Source organism: Mytilus galloprovincialis, chromosome 11 (genome assembly GCF_965363235.1).
Source record: "Mytilus galloprovincialis chromosome 11, xbMytGall1.hap1.1, whole genome shotgun sequence".
Lineage (NCBI taxonomy): Eukaryota > Metazoa > Mollusca > Bivalvia > Mytilida > Mytilidae > Mytilus > Mytilus galloprovincialis.
In genome coordinates this window covers 16,010,600-16,024,356 of record NC_134848.1, presented here as the reverse complement: position 1 = coordinate 16,024,356, position 13,757 = coordinate 16,010,600, and the positions used below count along the sequence as shown (strand labels likewise).

Genomic DNA, 13,757 nt, shown 5'->3' with positions numbered 1-13,757 from the left:
AGTGTTTTATATACCCTTCATTTCCGGTGCACTGCTGATTGTAAATGGATGAAACTCATATGGAGAAATCTCCGGAATCTGTAAATATAGGTAATCTCCAGGTTTGAAATCGAATGTCTTAGGTCTCGATATTTCTAGATGGGTTACCTGATCAAGAAAAATACAGTTTAATTTAGAGATTTTACAATACAAGATGTGTCCTAAGTTTCAGAAGGCTACCAGTAATGTACAACTCACATTGAGTGATAAAAAGACTGACATAAAAGTCGACTGTATTAAAAAGTTCGTTGATTGAAGATTTTCGTTTCACATTCATCTACTAATAAATAAATTCCCTTAAATAAGACCGAGCCATGGGTGATATTTTCTTTTACACCTTGAACTTGTTTTGATTTTTGTCGGTTTTTTTTCTTATTAACTTACATCAGCCGAGAATCACTTTGTTTCTCCGAGGGCTATCAATCTGCTATATCCCACTCCTAGCTTCGTGTTATCTGAATAATTATACTGGATGTTCCATTATTATTCTTTTTACTATGAAACCTTAAGGTACTGAAGTATGAATAACGTACATGATAACGTTACTGTTATGATAAAATCTACCCAAGAAGAGACTGAAAATGTATTTTCAATTTTGACAGTCTGTGGAATATGCCTCAGGCCGAAACGTAGAACCTGACCATTTGTATATATTAATCGAGGTATATTCAAAAACGTGGTCTTTAGAATTATCAATTTAATATTGGTCTGCACAAGAGGGTGACATTAAAAAAATGTCCCCCGCTTAGCCATGGCAGTAAATTATCTCCTTCGTATTAGCTTATCAAAATAGTGCATCTAAATGTAAAATATAATGACATTCAATTTCATATACAGCAAAACCTGGCTAAACCGAATCCTGCATAAACGGAAAACCTGTCTAAACAAACATGTTCTTAAGTACTGTCATATCAAATTATGTCCGTTATGAACCTGATAAAACCGAACGTCGGCAAAAAATCGAACACAATTCAGAAGAGGTTCAGTCTAACCAGGTTTCACTGTTATTATATACGTACGCTTCCATGTAACAGAGTAGCTCGCTGAATGTACGTTACACCATAACGTATTTGTTTAATCCATTTTAACCTGTAAATCTGTTCAATTAGAAATAAACATCCGGGCACCAGAATCCATTTCCAGAAATCTTGACAATGGAAGATCAACAATATCCAAAAAGGAACACATAAAAAATGTACTGTGAAAAATAACTGAAATAAAAGAAATAAAAAACATTTACAATCAGCAGTAAAACGGAAATGAAAGATATCACTTTGATTATTTATGTGAAAAGATTTGTCAATATTTTGGTTAGTATTTTTTTTTGGTTACGTGTCGCCAATCTCTTAGATTTATAAGAACACAACGGGTACTTGTACCTATGAAGTATTCCTTCTAAACAGAAACATTTGAGAGAACAAAGTTTATTTTACTTAATAGAAACTTTTTAAAACTCTTAATAATGATTTTTTATTCCAGCCTTGACTTAATTTGTTTTGAATTTAATATGCATTTATGTTTACATAATCTAAATTGTTAAGGGAACACTTGATTTTAACTAGTAAAAATGAAATATAAAAGGCACAAACCGTTTTATGAATTGAGCATTAAGCAATTAAAAAAAGATTAAAGTATTATTAACATAAAGTAGAGTTGACACTAAATTATATATATTTTGCTATTTACAAATAGCATATTCTGAAAATCGGAAAATAATAGTAAACAAGATTTGAAGTTTCTTATAATTAAAAACAGCACTTCGGATACAATATATTAAGTTTTGATATGTACTGCTGGTTGATTCCCCGATGATACTCTTAATAATGATTTTTTATTCCAGCCTTGACTTAATTTGTTTTGAATTTAATATGCATTTATGTTTACATAATCTAAATTGTTAAGGGAACACTTGATTTTAACTAGTAAAAATGAAATATAAAAGGCACAAACCGTTTTATGAATTGAGCATTAAGCAATTAAAAAAAGATTAAAGTATTATTAACATAAAGTAGAGTTGACACTAAATTATATATATTTTGCTATTTACAAATAGCATATTCTGAAAATCGGAAAATAATAGTAAACAAGATTTGAAGTTTCTTATAATTAAAAACAGCACTTCGGATACAATATATTAAGTTTTGATATGTACTGCTGGTTGATTCCCCGATGATACTCTTAATAATGATTTTTTATTCCAGCCTTGACTTAATTTGTTTTGAATTTAATATGCATTTATGTTTACATAATCTAAATTGTTAAGGGAACACTTGATTTTAACTAGTAAAAATGAAATATAAAAGGCACAAACCGTTTTATGAATTGAGCATTAAGCAATTAAAAAAAGATTAAAGTATTATTAACATAAAGTAGAGTTGACACTAAATTATATATATTTTGCTATTTACAAATAGCATATTCTGAAAATCGGAAAATAATAGTAAACAAGATTTGAAGTTTCTTATAATTAAAAACAGCACTTCGGATACAATATATTAAGTTTTGATATGTACTGCTGGTTGATTCCCCGATGATACTCTTTAGCTCATAAAATCAGTGATTCTGTTTTGACTTAGTTTATTACATAATTGTCCATTACAAAAGACAAATTATCATAAAACTAATAAATTCAAAAACGCTTCGGAAAAGTTTAATTTAGTGGATTTCAGTTCCTATATTATATCATTTGTGGGCATATGACTGTTTAAATAAACTTATATATAATTAGCATTCAAATAGTTTTATTTGGGTTATTTTTATGATGATAAACATGATAAATACATAAAAAAAATATATGATTTATAAAATATTGTATTTATTTTTAAAGGAATGTAATTAATTAATTCCTTTTTTAGTTTTTTTTTTTTTTTGCCTTCATTTTCCCCTTTTTACTAGTATTCATATATTTTCCTATTTTTAATGTCTTTCTTTTTTACTTTTTTTTTTACAATTTCGAATATTACCAGTTATAATGTATTCCAATTATTGACATTGTACATATCTTATATTTTTTTATATATATTGTTTGTTTATCAAGTATATTATCACCCCTACTTTTTGGTGGGGTTTGTGTTGTTTATTCTTTAGTTTTCTTTGTTGTGTCATGTGTACTATTGTTTGTCTGTTTTCCTTTTCATTTTTAGCCATGTTGTTGTCAGTTCATTTTCGATTTATGAGTTTGGCTGTCCCTTTGGTATCTTTCGTCCCTCTTTTATGCCTCAATTGTTAGAAATATTAAAAAAACCGTGTTATTTATTTTTTTCTCATACAAAGCAGCGTTCATTCCAAATATCATGTTTTGCATCAATTGACGCTCTCAGTATACTAGTAATTTAAAGGTCTCTCTATCTCAATTCTAGTTTTGTTCTAAAATCTTTCATTTTATATAACACTAAAATTTTATAAAAGATACAGGGTTTTTTTTATTGCACAATGGTTGTATATGTAGGTGCATACGAATAGGTTGCTCCAATATTTTTTTTAAATTACATACGTTAAACTTATAAACTAATATATTCATAAAATTACAAGTTTCATTCCTAAAAATACGATCTGAAGATTTTTTATCTAAATTTTATATACTTTGTTTTTTCGTGGTGTCGTCTACAGTGATTGTTATAATTGACTTTTTACCGGTTACAATCAATACAGAATTGAATATGAGGAACTGATACCTTAAAGACATTTTATTTCGTTTTATTTTGCAAAATAATTATACATTTTAATTGAAGAAATGAAGTACAAACGTCCTTAAATTGATAAATATACAACAAAGTGAATATCCGTGGAATAAACGCCTAATTTCTGAGTTTCAAACACGTAGCCATATGCATGTTTCACACAGTGAAAATGATTTCTCATCTTACATATTTTATGTTATTATTTCATGTTTAAGTTAAAATGATGATAAGTGTAATTTCAAAGTACATTAATTTTGATATACATAGATAAGATGATATTCTTTTTAATCACCTGAAGAAAGTTTTTTTTATGGTGTCATATTATATTGCAAGATACTTTAACAATCACATTACAATGCCTCATTAAACAACAATTTCGTCCACAATCTAAATAAACATTCGACCTTGACTAATATTAGAATTGCAGTTATGTTTAGATCAATTTCTCAAGTTTTCTTTATGATTAAGTAAACAATAAGGATAAGATATCAACAAACAATTTTAACAATTTTTTTAATTTGCTACATTATCTCGTAAACATTTGGAATGATGCTGCACACTAACAGCTGTGTCCGTCCAAAATAATCATTAAAATATATACAAGACACAGGAGTTGATTTCAATGAAGTGGGAAGGCGTCCTTCACATTTTCATTCATTATGCGGTACATTTGTTATTTTGTCATGTTTGTCTACCTCAGACATTATACTTCTTTCTACTTCAGTCATTGATCAGCCGAATATTCATTTTTGTCTTTGCATTTGTTTTATTTTTATCTTCATTATTCTTTATTTTTCCTATTTATTTGATTTTATTCCAATCATTTTCAGTTCTTTAAACCCTATCTTAAACCTTGATTATATCCAATTTTCATTGGCAAATGTCAAAATAAACTTTACAGGTTTTGTTGAGGTCATTATTTACTCTGATGAACTAGTTAGGATAATTTGTCTACTATTTTAAAATTACTTATATAGGAAGATAAGCATTCTAGTTTGTTATTGCTTAATTCATTTTATGAATATTGAATATCTTCTTTATTAAATATTTGTTTGTTTTTAGTGTGATAAGGATTATAACACAATGCTGACTGCTGTACCACTATTCCTAACATTTTTTCTTATTATGTCTGTTTGTTTTGTTCATGCATCGTTGTCAATATATATGAAATTTGATGCTACTGTCATACAATTGAGCGGTTCAACCAGCTATACAACCAGAAACAATCCTCCATTTTCTACATCAGGAATATGACAGGTTTTGTCCATTCGTTTGTTGTGTTTGAGCTTTTGATTTTTCCATTTGATAAGGGATTCTCAGTTTTTTTTTGTGATTTCACTTTAAACTACTCTTTTGAGATATAGGACAACACATGTCATGTATATTAGCTTCGTTGTGATAATTGTCAACATCATACTCACTTCATAAAGCCTAGAGCGAATACATGGCAACGAAAAAATTACAATTATCATCAAGATGAACGCTGCAGCCCAGCCAGTGATATATGCTGAGCCGTTTAACAACCCATACTGTGATTCATCCGTTAACAAAATTGTTCCAACTGGGAGCTCTGTCGACAAACTTGATACCACATCTGAAAATATATATCATTCTTTTTTGTTATTATTTTTTCGTTCATTGTGATAAATTGCACCGCATCATTAGTATACCCTTTTTAAATTATTGTACTTAATCTATATCATATGTTACGATATGTAAACAGCAGAGTTTCAAGATAAGGATTGTTGTGTGTATGTGTAGATTTTTGTTTCCAACTAGTATTGTAAGTGATATTGTTTAATTTTAAGTGGTATAACGGAGTAACAGAAAGCAACATATTATCCCAGATTCTGTAAAAAAACATATCTTTTCGGGGCCTTTTGTAGCGGACTATTTGCGGTATATGGTTTGGCTCATTGTTGAAGGACATATTGTGACCTATTGTTGTTACCTTCTGTGTCAGTTGGTCTCTTGTGGAGAGTGGTTTCATTGGCAATCATTCCATATCTTTTTTTTTACTCATACATCAAATATTTTTTTTTAAATGTTGAAAAATTAAAAAAAAAAAGAATCATAAAAAGTAATGGTCTCAAAAATCTATGGATTAACTAAGGTGAGACAAAAAAAAAACTATAAGTTGAAAGAGTATAAGTTTGGAAACAAAATAGGCTAAAAATAATGTTAGAATATGGAATTTATTTTTGAGATATATGCGTTTTAAATAATGGCAGAAAAAGGATGACAAGATTTTTTTACTTTTATTAACATTTGTATTTTTTGAGTCTCAAATTATAAGAAAAGAAGGCTAAAATCTGCTTAAATCTTGGCAAATGACCATTTATGAGCTATTAGAGCTTTATATGAAAAAAGTTGGTGTTATGGGGCAACATATTTTACAATGTATTGAAAGATAAAAAAAACCAAGGTGTCAGAAAACACAACTAAGTACATCCTCAAAACTCATTCTCTTGAAATACACTTACAAGCATTTCCAACTTGGCCAATCGTGTGAACCGTTGTGTAAAGAACAATCATTATTACTACATATTTATGGAACAACACATGTTTGTCGAGTGGAAGTCGTCTGCCAATCGTTGTGGATCTCACGAGATTTATGGTTTGTCGTAACATCAGCACCAATACAAGAGTACAGTTGAAATTCAAATTTTTCCCGCAAATTTTTGCAGTTATAAGGAATCTATTAGAATCTATGTTTTTCAGTGCAGCATACCCACCAAGAGCGATGCTTATTGCAATATACACCAATACTAAAACAATTTTTGATGTGTTGCGTCGAAGATAGACCATAGACCAATAGTGAGAAAATTGAAAAAGCCGTCTTTTCTTTGGAATGTTACACCACTGCGTCACACTGTGAATAGAAAATAAAACAAATCAAGCTCTTGGTTTTTTATGCCCCACCTACGATAGTAGAGGGGCATTATGTTTTCTGGTCTGTGCCTCCATTCGTTCGTCCGTCCGTCTGTGCGTCCGTTCGCCTCAGGTTAAAGTTTTTGGTCAAGGTAGTTTTTGAAGAAGTTGAAGTTCAATCAATTTGAAACTTAGTACACATGTTTCCCATGATATGATCTTTCTAATTTTAATGCCAAAATATAGTTTTGACCCCAATTTCATGGTCCACTGAACAAAGAAAATGATAGTGCGAAGTTCAGGTTAAAGTTTTTGGTCAAGTTAGTTTTTGATGAAGTTAAAGTTACATCAACTTGAAACTTAGTACACATGTTTCCAATGCTATGATCTTTCTAATTTTAATTCCAAATTTAAGTTTTGACCCCAATTTCATGGTCCACTGAACATAGAAAATGATTGTGCGAGTGGGGCATCCGTGTACTATGGACACATTCTTGTTCTTTTATAATTTTCAACATTTTGTCTTGTAAAAAGCCTTCTTAACGATTATCTATAGTTCATAACATTTATGTCATATGGTAAGTGGTTGAAAGTTGTCTGATTGACAATCACGCCACTTCTTTTTATCTATTTCATATCTTGGTGATATTTTTCATACATTAATTTCATTCATTTCATACAGCTTGTATTCATTACGTTCAGCTTCATATATTAATTCAATTAACTTCATTCATTACATCCAATTCAAACAGCTTGTATTCAATAATTTCAGCTTCATACATGTACATTAGTTTCATTAATTTCATACATTTCATACAGCTTTTGACGTAGAATCTGCTTTACCTTCGGGATCATCTAAGATCACCCCTGTGTCTGTTTGTCTTTTTTTAGCCATGACGTTGTCAGATTATTTTCGACTTATAAGTTTGAATGTTCCTCTTGTATCGTTTGTCTCTTTTCTAAACGGCTATTAATATTATGAAATAAGCATGTTAATGACTGGGATTTCGTTAGTAACAAGCTCTTTTCATATACAGTGAAACCTGGCTAAACCGAATCCTGCATAAACCGAAAACCTATATAAACCAAACATGTTTTTAAGCACCGTCGTATCGAATTGTTGTGAACCTGATTAAATTGAACATTTGCCTACTCTGAGCAAATTCTAAAGTCCTGAAGAGGTTTATTTTGACCAGGTTTCACTGTATTTTCATACCTAAACGTTACATTGTTGATGAGACCAGGGTGTTTTTCGAGTGCCGTTTGAAAATCATCAAATAATATTTGACCGCTATTGTCAATGTCTGCTTCCTCAAACAAAACTGTGGTTAATTCATCTACATCCTCATCAGACAAATGTAAAGAACTTTCCTCAGTGCAGGATTGCAGGACTGTTTTTAGGTCGACCTTACAAATTGATCCACTTCCTGTATAAAAATAAATACACTAAAATGTATTAAAAATCTGACAAACATATTTTTTTATGTATGTAATCTTTACTATAACCCGATATACACTCTTGAAATAACCTCTACAAGTTTCTGTTCACACTTATACATGTATGGACCTGCTGCAAGACAATGCAGCCATCTTTCATCATAATCAGGGTTTGAAGGTTTTCTACAGTTGATTAAACAAAATGCACGGAAACGTTATGATATTAAGAGAAGTCATTATTCAAAACTGAATTTTTTCTCACCATAAAATTACAATTTTACTGTCAAGCAAATTATCTATGAATAATACCAAAGCTGACCAGGGAAATACATGAAAATTGATCGTTTCAAAATCTAATACAATCTTTGTAAAATGTCCATTTGACAACGAAACGTTTTCATTGGCTTAAAACGTATAAACAGTGAAACTTCATCTAATGACGTTACACCTTTTTTTATAATTTTTACTTTGGTTCGTTTAAAATAATCATATCAGTTCGGACTCTAAATCGTTGATTTTTTTCTAAATATACAAAGGATTTGGTCTGTAAGGGCCCATTTTGGCCTCAAATTTCAGGTTTATCTGAAGGAAGATTTTGTACAATTTTTAAGCACTTACATGTCTACTTCAGTCGATTTAATTTGTTCATGTGAACTATTTGAACTGACTTAGTCATTGCAGACGCTCATATTCATACTAAGATATAAAAAATCTATTAATTATGCATATATGTCCCTTTTCAGATAGTATTTGTCAAAAATGCAAGTGGCCGCATCCGTGTTTACCCTCAACCTACATGTATGTTATGTATTATCATCAAATATTACTTACATTTAAATTTTAAGAATGATCGAACACGAATGCGGCCACTTCCATTAAAGACGAAAACCGTCTAAAATTTAACTGAAATGCTAAAATTGTGAAGATTTCAGTAATTTAGCATGACTTAATTATGCCATTTATTGATATATGTGCATTATATTGTCAAAAACAGTCCATATTTATGTAGCAGAAGTATTCTACTTTCCAATAAATAGCAAAAAGTTTACATTATAATAGCTTTGAAAAAATGATATATTTGTGGGCCAAAAGAAAATCTTACTGAACCTACTCCTTTATTACAAAATTGTTGCATCAATATAAGCAATATATTAGTAAAACTATCTTGTAAAAATATCTTAATCATAAAATGATGTGATCTTCATTTATTTTCGTTCATACTTCCAATTTCTATTATAATTTTTGCTACCGCCAAAAAACTATGATGCATTCCAAATATTAATTCATACAATATCGCCGTGGGAGAAAATTCATGTAATATTTGACCTAATATTTGCGAATATTATCATTTAAAGTTAAAATTTTGAAATATCATGAAATATCAATTAAAGATGAAACACATAATACAATTGGCTTTTTAAAAATTTTTATCACTTTGCCATGAAACTATAAAATTGAAAGAATAAATGAATTACATAAACATTTAGGGTTAGTAGACTTTGAGATCTGTTGATCTGATTGTAAAACTTAATCTTTTTTATGGATTATTTGTATAATTTTAAAATGTCAATGAACTTATAATTATATAACATTTCTATAAATAAACTCATAAAGTGTATGCTAGAACATATTTTTGTCTCGTCATCGAATGAAGAGACCAATACTATGCGTGATGTACTTTAATTTTCTATATTAAGTTTTATAAGACCTTGGGATAAAACAAGAATAAATGATAACCTTCCCCTTTATCAATAAAAGAATACGTGTTAAAATCTGATGAGTCATTGACTTTTTTCGTGTTTTACTAACATCACGCGAGACTTGAAAAAAAAGAAAGTCAATGCAAAAACGTCCATGTATACGTGAAGAGTTGTGTCACCATGAACTTTTGTACAAAGAATTTTAAGGGAGTGTATATCCATTTTATTTAAAAAAATGTAGAATTTGAATATTATTTTCGAAAAAATTAACTTTATCATATTTAATTAAAAATGAACTCACCCTACATTAAGCTCACAATATGTCTTTAGAAGAAGAATGCATTTTTGTTGAGGCACTTTTTTCTGTTAAACTGGTAGGACAAATAGAGGTAATATCGAAACAAAGAAAAAAAAACCTACTGAATTACAAAATTCGCTCAAGTTTTACAATTATTGTTTAGTTTAAGTGCAGTTTATTTGGAAAAAAAAACATGAAAAAATATGTCACCTATGGGCATGATGAGTTAAAAAAAAAGATATTTAATAATGCCAAAAATGGCATTGTTGCACTAAAGGGATATAACTTCGAGCTTTTACCATGATATAAAATTAAAAATATCTGGGGCAAAAACGAATCCATTTTGTTTGGTTGCATGTTGTACCATATCATAAAGTGACAACTAATATAATATTGTAAAAAAATATTTTGTAATGAAAACAAAATATTAAACTTTTTTTGCTGTTTTTTTTTTTATCCCAAAGGCTCCATTGTACGTTAATTTTTTCTGAGATAATTCCATATAAGTGAGAGGGTTAGCTAGCTATAAAATGACGTCTTGTCCACTATTTTCTACATAAATAAATACCCGTACCAAGTCAGTAATATGACAGTTGTTATCCATTTATTTGATTTGTTTGAATTTTTATATCTGCTGTTTTTGTTCACACATTGTTGCTAATATATGTTGTGTTTGTGAATAGCGAGTGCTGGTTTTAATCAGACTGAATATTATGACTGTCATACAAGTGAAAACCAAAATTTCATCCGGCGTTTTGTCTCTTTCTACAGAAATACGCCGCCAGAATAGTTTAATTTCCTTTATCAGAAAAAGTATATTTTAAAGGCGTTATATGATTACCGTCCGTGTCAAAAACATTAAACAAAAACATAAGCTTCTGTGTTGGAGTTCCATTCTTCAGAATTTGTAACCCTTCAATCAGTTCAATAATATCGACATTTCCATTTTCGTCGACGTCGAACAGACCAAAAAATCTTGTAGCAAAAAATGACTGAAAATAAAAAAAGGACTCATTCACATTGATTTGATTTAATACTTAACATTTATACATAAGACGATGAGTCTATACCTCTGCTGGTGGATTATAAGTCCACAAGGGTATCATTTTCACAGTTGTCAGTAATTCGGTAATGAACAAACCTTTCTAAAATTCCGCTACCAAATTTGAAATTATGAGAAAATAGATTTTAAATCCATGGTAAAGATTATCATACGCTGATTTTGTTTTTTTATGGTCTTATATTGCATAAGAAACTGACACTGTTTAGTTTTAAAATTTGCTTGCAAATATGTAGCTTCGAGCTTCCTGCTGAAGACAAATAAAAAAAGCTCTTCGCACGCTGGAATCTAAAAACATGTTGTTTTTAATTTTTTTAGGCGCAGAAGTAGTTAATTGATGCTTCTTTTGTGTATGTATGTCATGTTTTCTTTCCAACGTGGTGTCCTTCATTCGTTCATTGTTGTGTTTAGTCCTCGTGGTATACAGATGGGTGCGGTCCTAACCTTGACAAAAGTTAACTTAGAGTTAACTTGTTGACTGCTTTTTAAGTTAACTTAAGAATTTTTAAGCAGACCAGCAAGTTAACTTCGTCTACGGTGGACCAGACCTACGGTCCGCTTTTTTATGACTGCTGCAGACCTATCGACAGGTCTGTTCCAGACCAGACCTGTGGACAAGTCTGCTTTTGACCATTCCTGAGGACAGGTCTGCCCCAGACAAGACCTATGGACAGGTCTGCTCCTGACCAGACCTGTGGACAGGTCTGCTTCTGACCAGACCTGCGGACAGGTCTGCTTCTGACCAGACCTGTGGACAAGTCTGCTATTGACCAGACCTGGGGACATGTCTGCTTACGAAATGTTATCGTTTTTGCGACTTTTCATATCAGACTTGAGCTTTATTAAAATATGTATAAACAACATTCGCATTGTTCTTCCCAAGAAGGCCTCTGATAGCAAATGTCTTTACTCTACTAGACATTATTCATAACAACACAATTCTTTCTTTTTTTTATTTTATATATTCTTATAAACATTAGTCAAAATTTACATAGAGCTATCATATTTTTTCAATTAGAAGGCGGATAGAAATTAGGGTTATCCAACGCATCGGAACAACATTCGTATATCATGGGATATCAACATCTTTGTCGACGTTACTTCGTTCCCCGTTTCTTACCTGTCCCTTCATAATTTTTACTTTACGCATTTATACATGCAGGGATATTTCATTGTTATTCTACTTGTTTGGATTGGATTTACTATTCATTTTCCGCAGAATATTCTAACGAAATTGTACAGTTACAGTGTCCGGATATGTACGATGTGGTAAAACTACCAACAATCTCGTCAAATTCGTCAGATTTGTCGAGAGATTTGTGCACATGAATGAAATAGTTGTCACTTGACGTTTAACTACAAACAAAATCAATCAACCGACATAATAGATTAACAGTATACTATTACCAGAAGAGAACCTCAAATACATTTTTTTATTAAAAAGCACAAATGAATTCAGACATGTTAGTGTTGGTACATGTACTAGGATGATGCGGCCTAATAGTTTCGTTTTACACACACTAGTGACTGTTCAATATTGTGAAAACAGAGATGAAACGCTGACATTCTCAATGTATACGGAATAAAATTGCATTAAATGTTTTCCTTATTGCTTACATTTGCCGTCTACTAACATGTTCACAGGAGTGCCAGGAGAAGACATAATTAGGCGCCATCCCAACAGCGGTCATTTATTTTTTACATTGAATCCAGACATCAAAAATATTGCTGATTTACTATGCAGATATATATATAGATTTTTAAATTAAAGCTAGTGCACATATGCAGGTCAGTTTTTGATCAATGCATGCAGTCAAAAAATTGTGTTGTATAAGTCAGTATGAGGTATCAAATCTACTAAAATTTTGTTATGTATCAATATTTTTAATAAAAGGAGGACATGCTGACATCCAAAATTAATGCGAACAAAAATTTGTTGTTATTATATTGCAATATTACTGTCCATTGTACTATATATTGAATCCTGACATAAAAAATATGGCATATTTACTATGCGGGTATACCTGGTATATAGATTTACAAATTAAAGTGCACATATGGTCAGTTTTGGTCAATGCGGTCAAATCATTTTGTTGTACAAGTCAGCATGAGGTATCAAAACTACTGAAAATTTTGTTACGTATCAATATTTTGAATAAAAGGAGGACATGCTGGCACCCTAAATTTATACAACAAAAATTTGTTGTTCATGTTGTTATTGTATTGCAATATAGCTGTCCATTGTGTTATACATTGAATCCTGACATAAAAAAATATGGCTGATTTACTATGCTGGTATATAGATTTACAAATTAGAGTGCACATATGGTCAGTTTTGGTCTTGGTTAATGCTGTCAAATTATTTCATTGTACAAGTCAGCATGAGGTATCAAAACTATTGAAATTTTGTCACGTATCAATATTCTGAATATAAGGACTTGCTGGCACCCTAAATTTATGCGAAACAAAAATTTGTTGTTATTGTATTGCAATATTGCAATCCATTGTATTATACATTGAATCCTGACATAAAAAATATGGCTGAATTACTATGCGGGTATATATGGTATATAGATTTACAAATTTAAATGCACATATTGTCAGTTTTGGTGGAAGTGCTCAAAATATTTTGTTGTACAAGTCAGCATGAGGTATCAAAACACTGTAATTTT

General features: G+C 30.4%; 1 protein-coding gene across 1 annotated transcript in view; it reads right to left on the bottom strand.

The window, feature by feature from the left end:
• LOC143051741 (NADPH oxidase 5-like) overlaps positions 1–13,757 on the bottom strand; it is a 35,291-nt gene that overhangs the window by 6,273 nt on the left and 15,261 nt on the right. Inside the window, exons 3-8 of the mRNA XM_076224652.1 lie at positions 10,867–11,017; positions 7,807–8,017; positions 6,203–6,591; positions 5,141–5,313; positions 1,059–1,250; positions 15–147 (exon numbers count right to left, since the gene is read on the bottom strand). Of these exons, the coding sequence (XP_076080767.1) occupies positions 15–147; positions 1,059–1,250; positions 5,141–5,313; positions 6,203–6,591; positions 7,807–8,017; positions 10,867–11,017 (1,249 nt within the window). The remainder of the gene's footprint in view (positions 1–14; positions 148–1,058; positions 1,251–5,140; positions 5,314–6,202; positions 6,592–7,806; positions 8,018–10,866; positions 11,018–13,757) is intronic.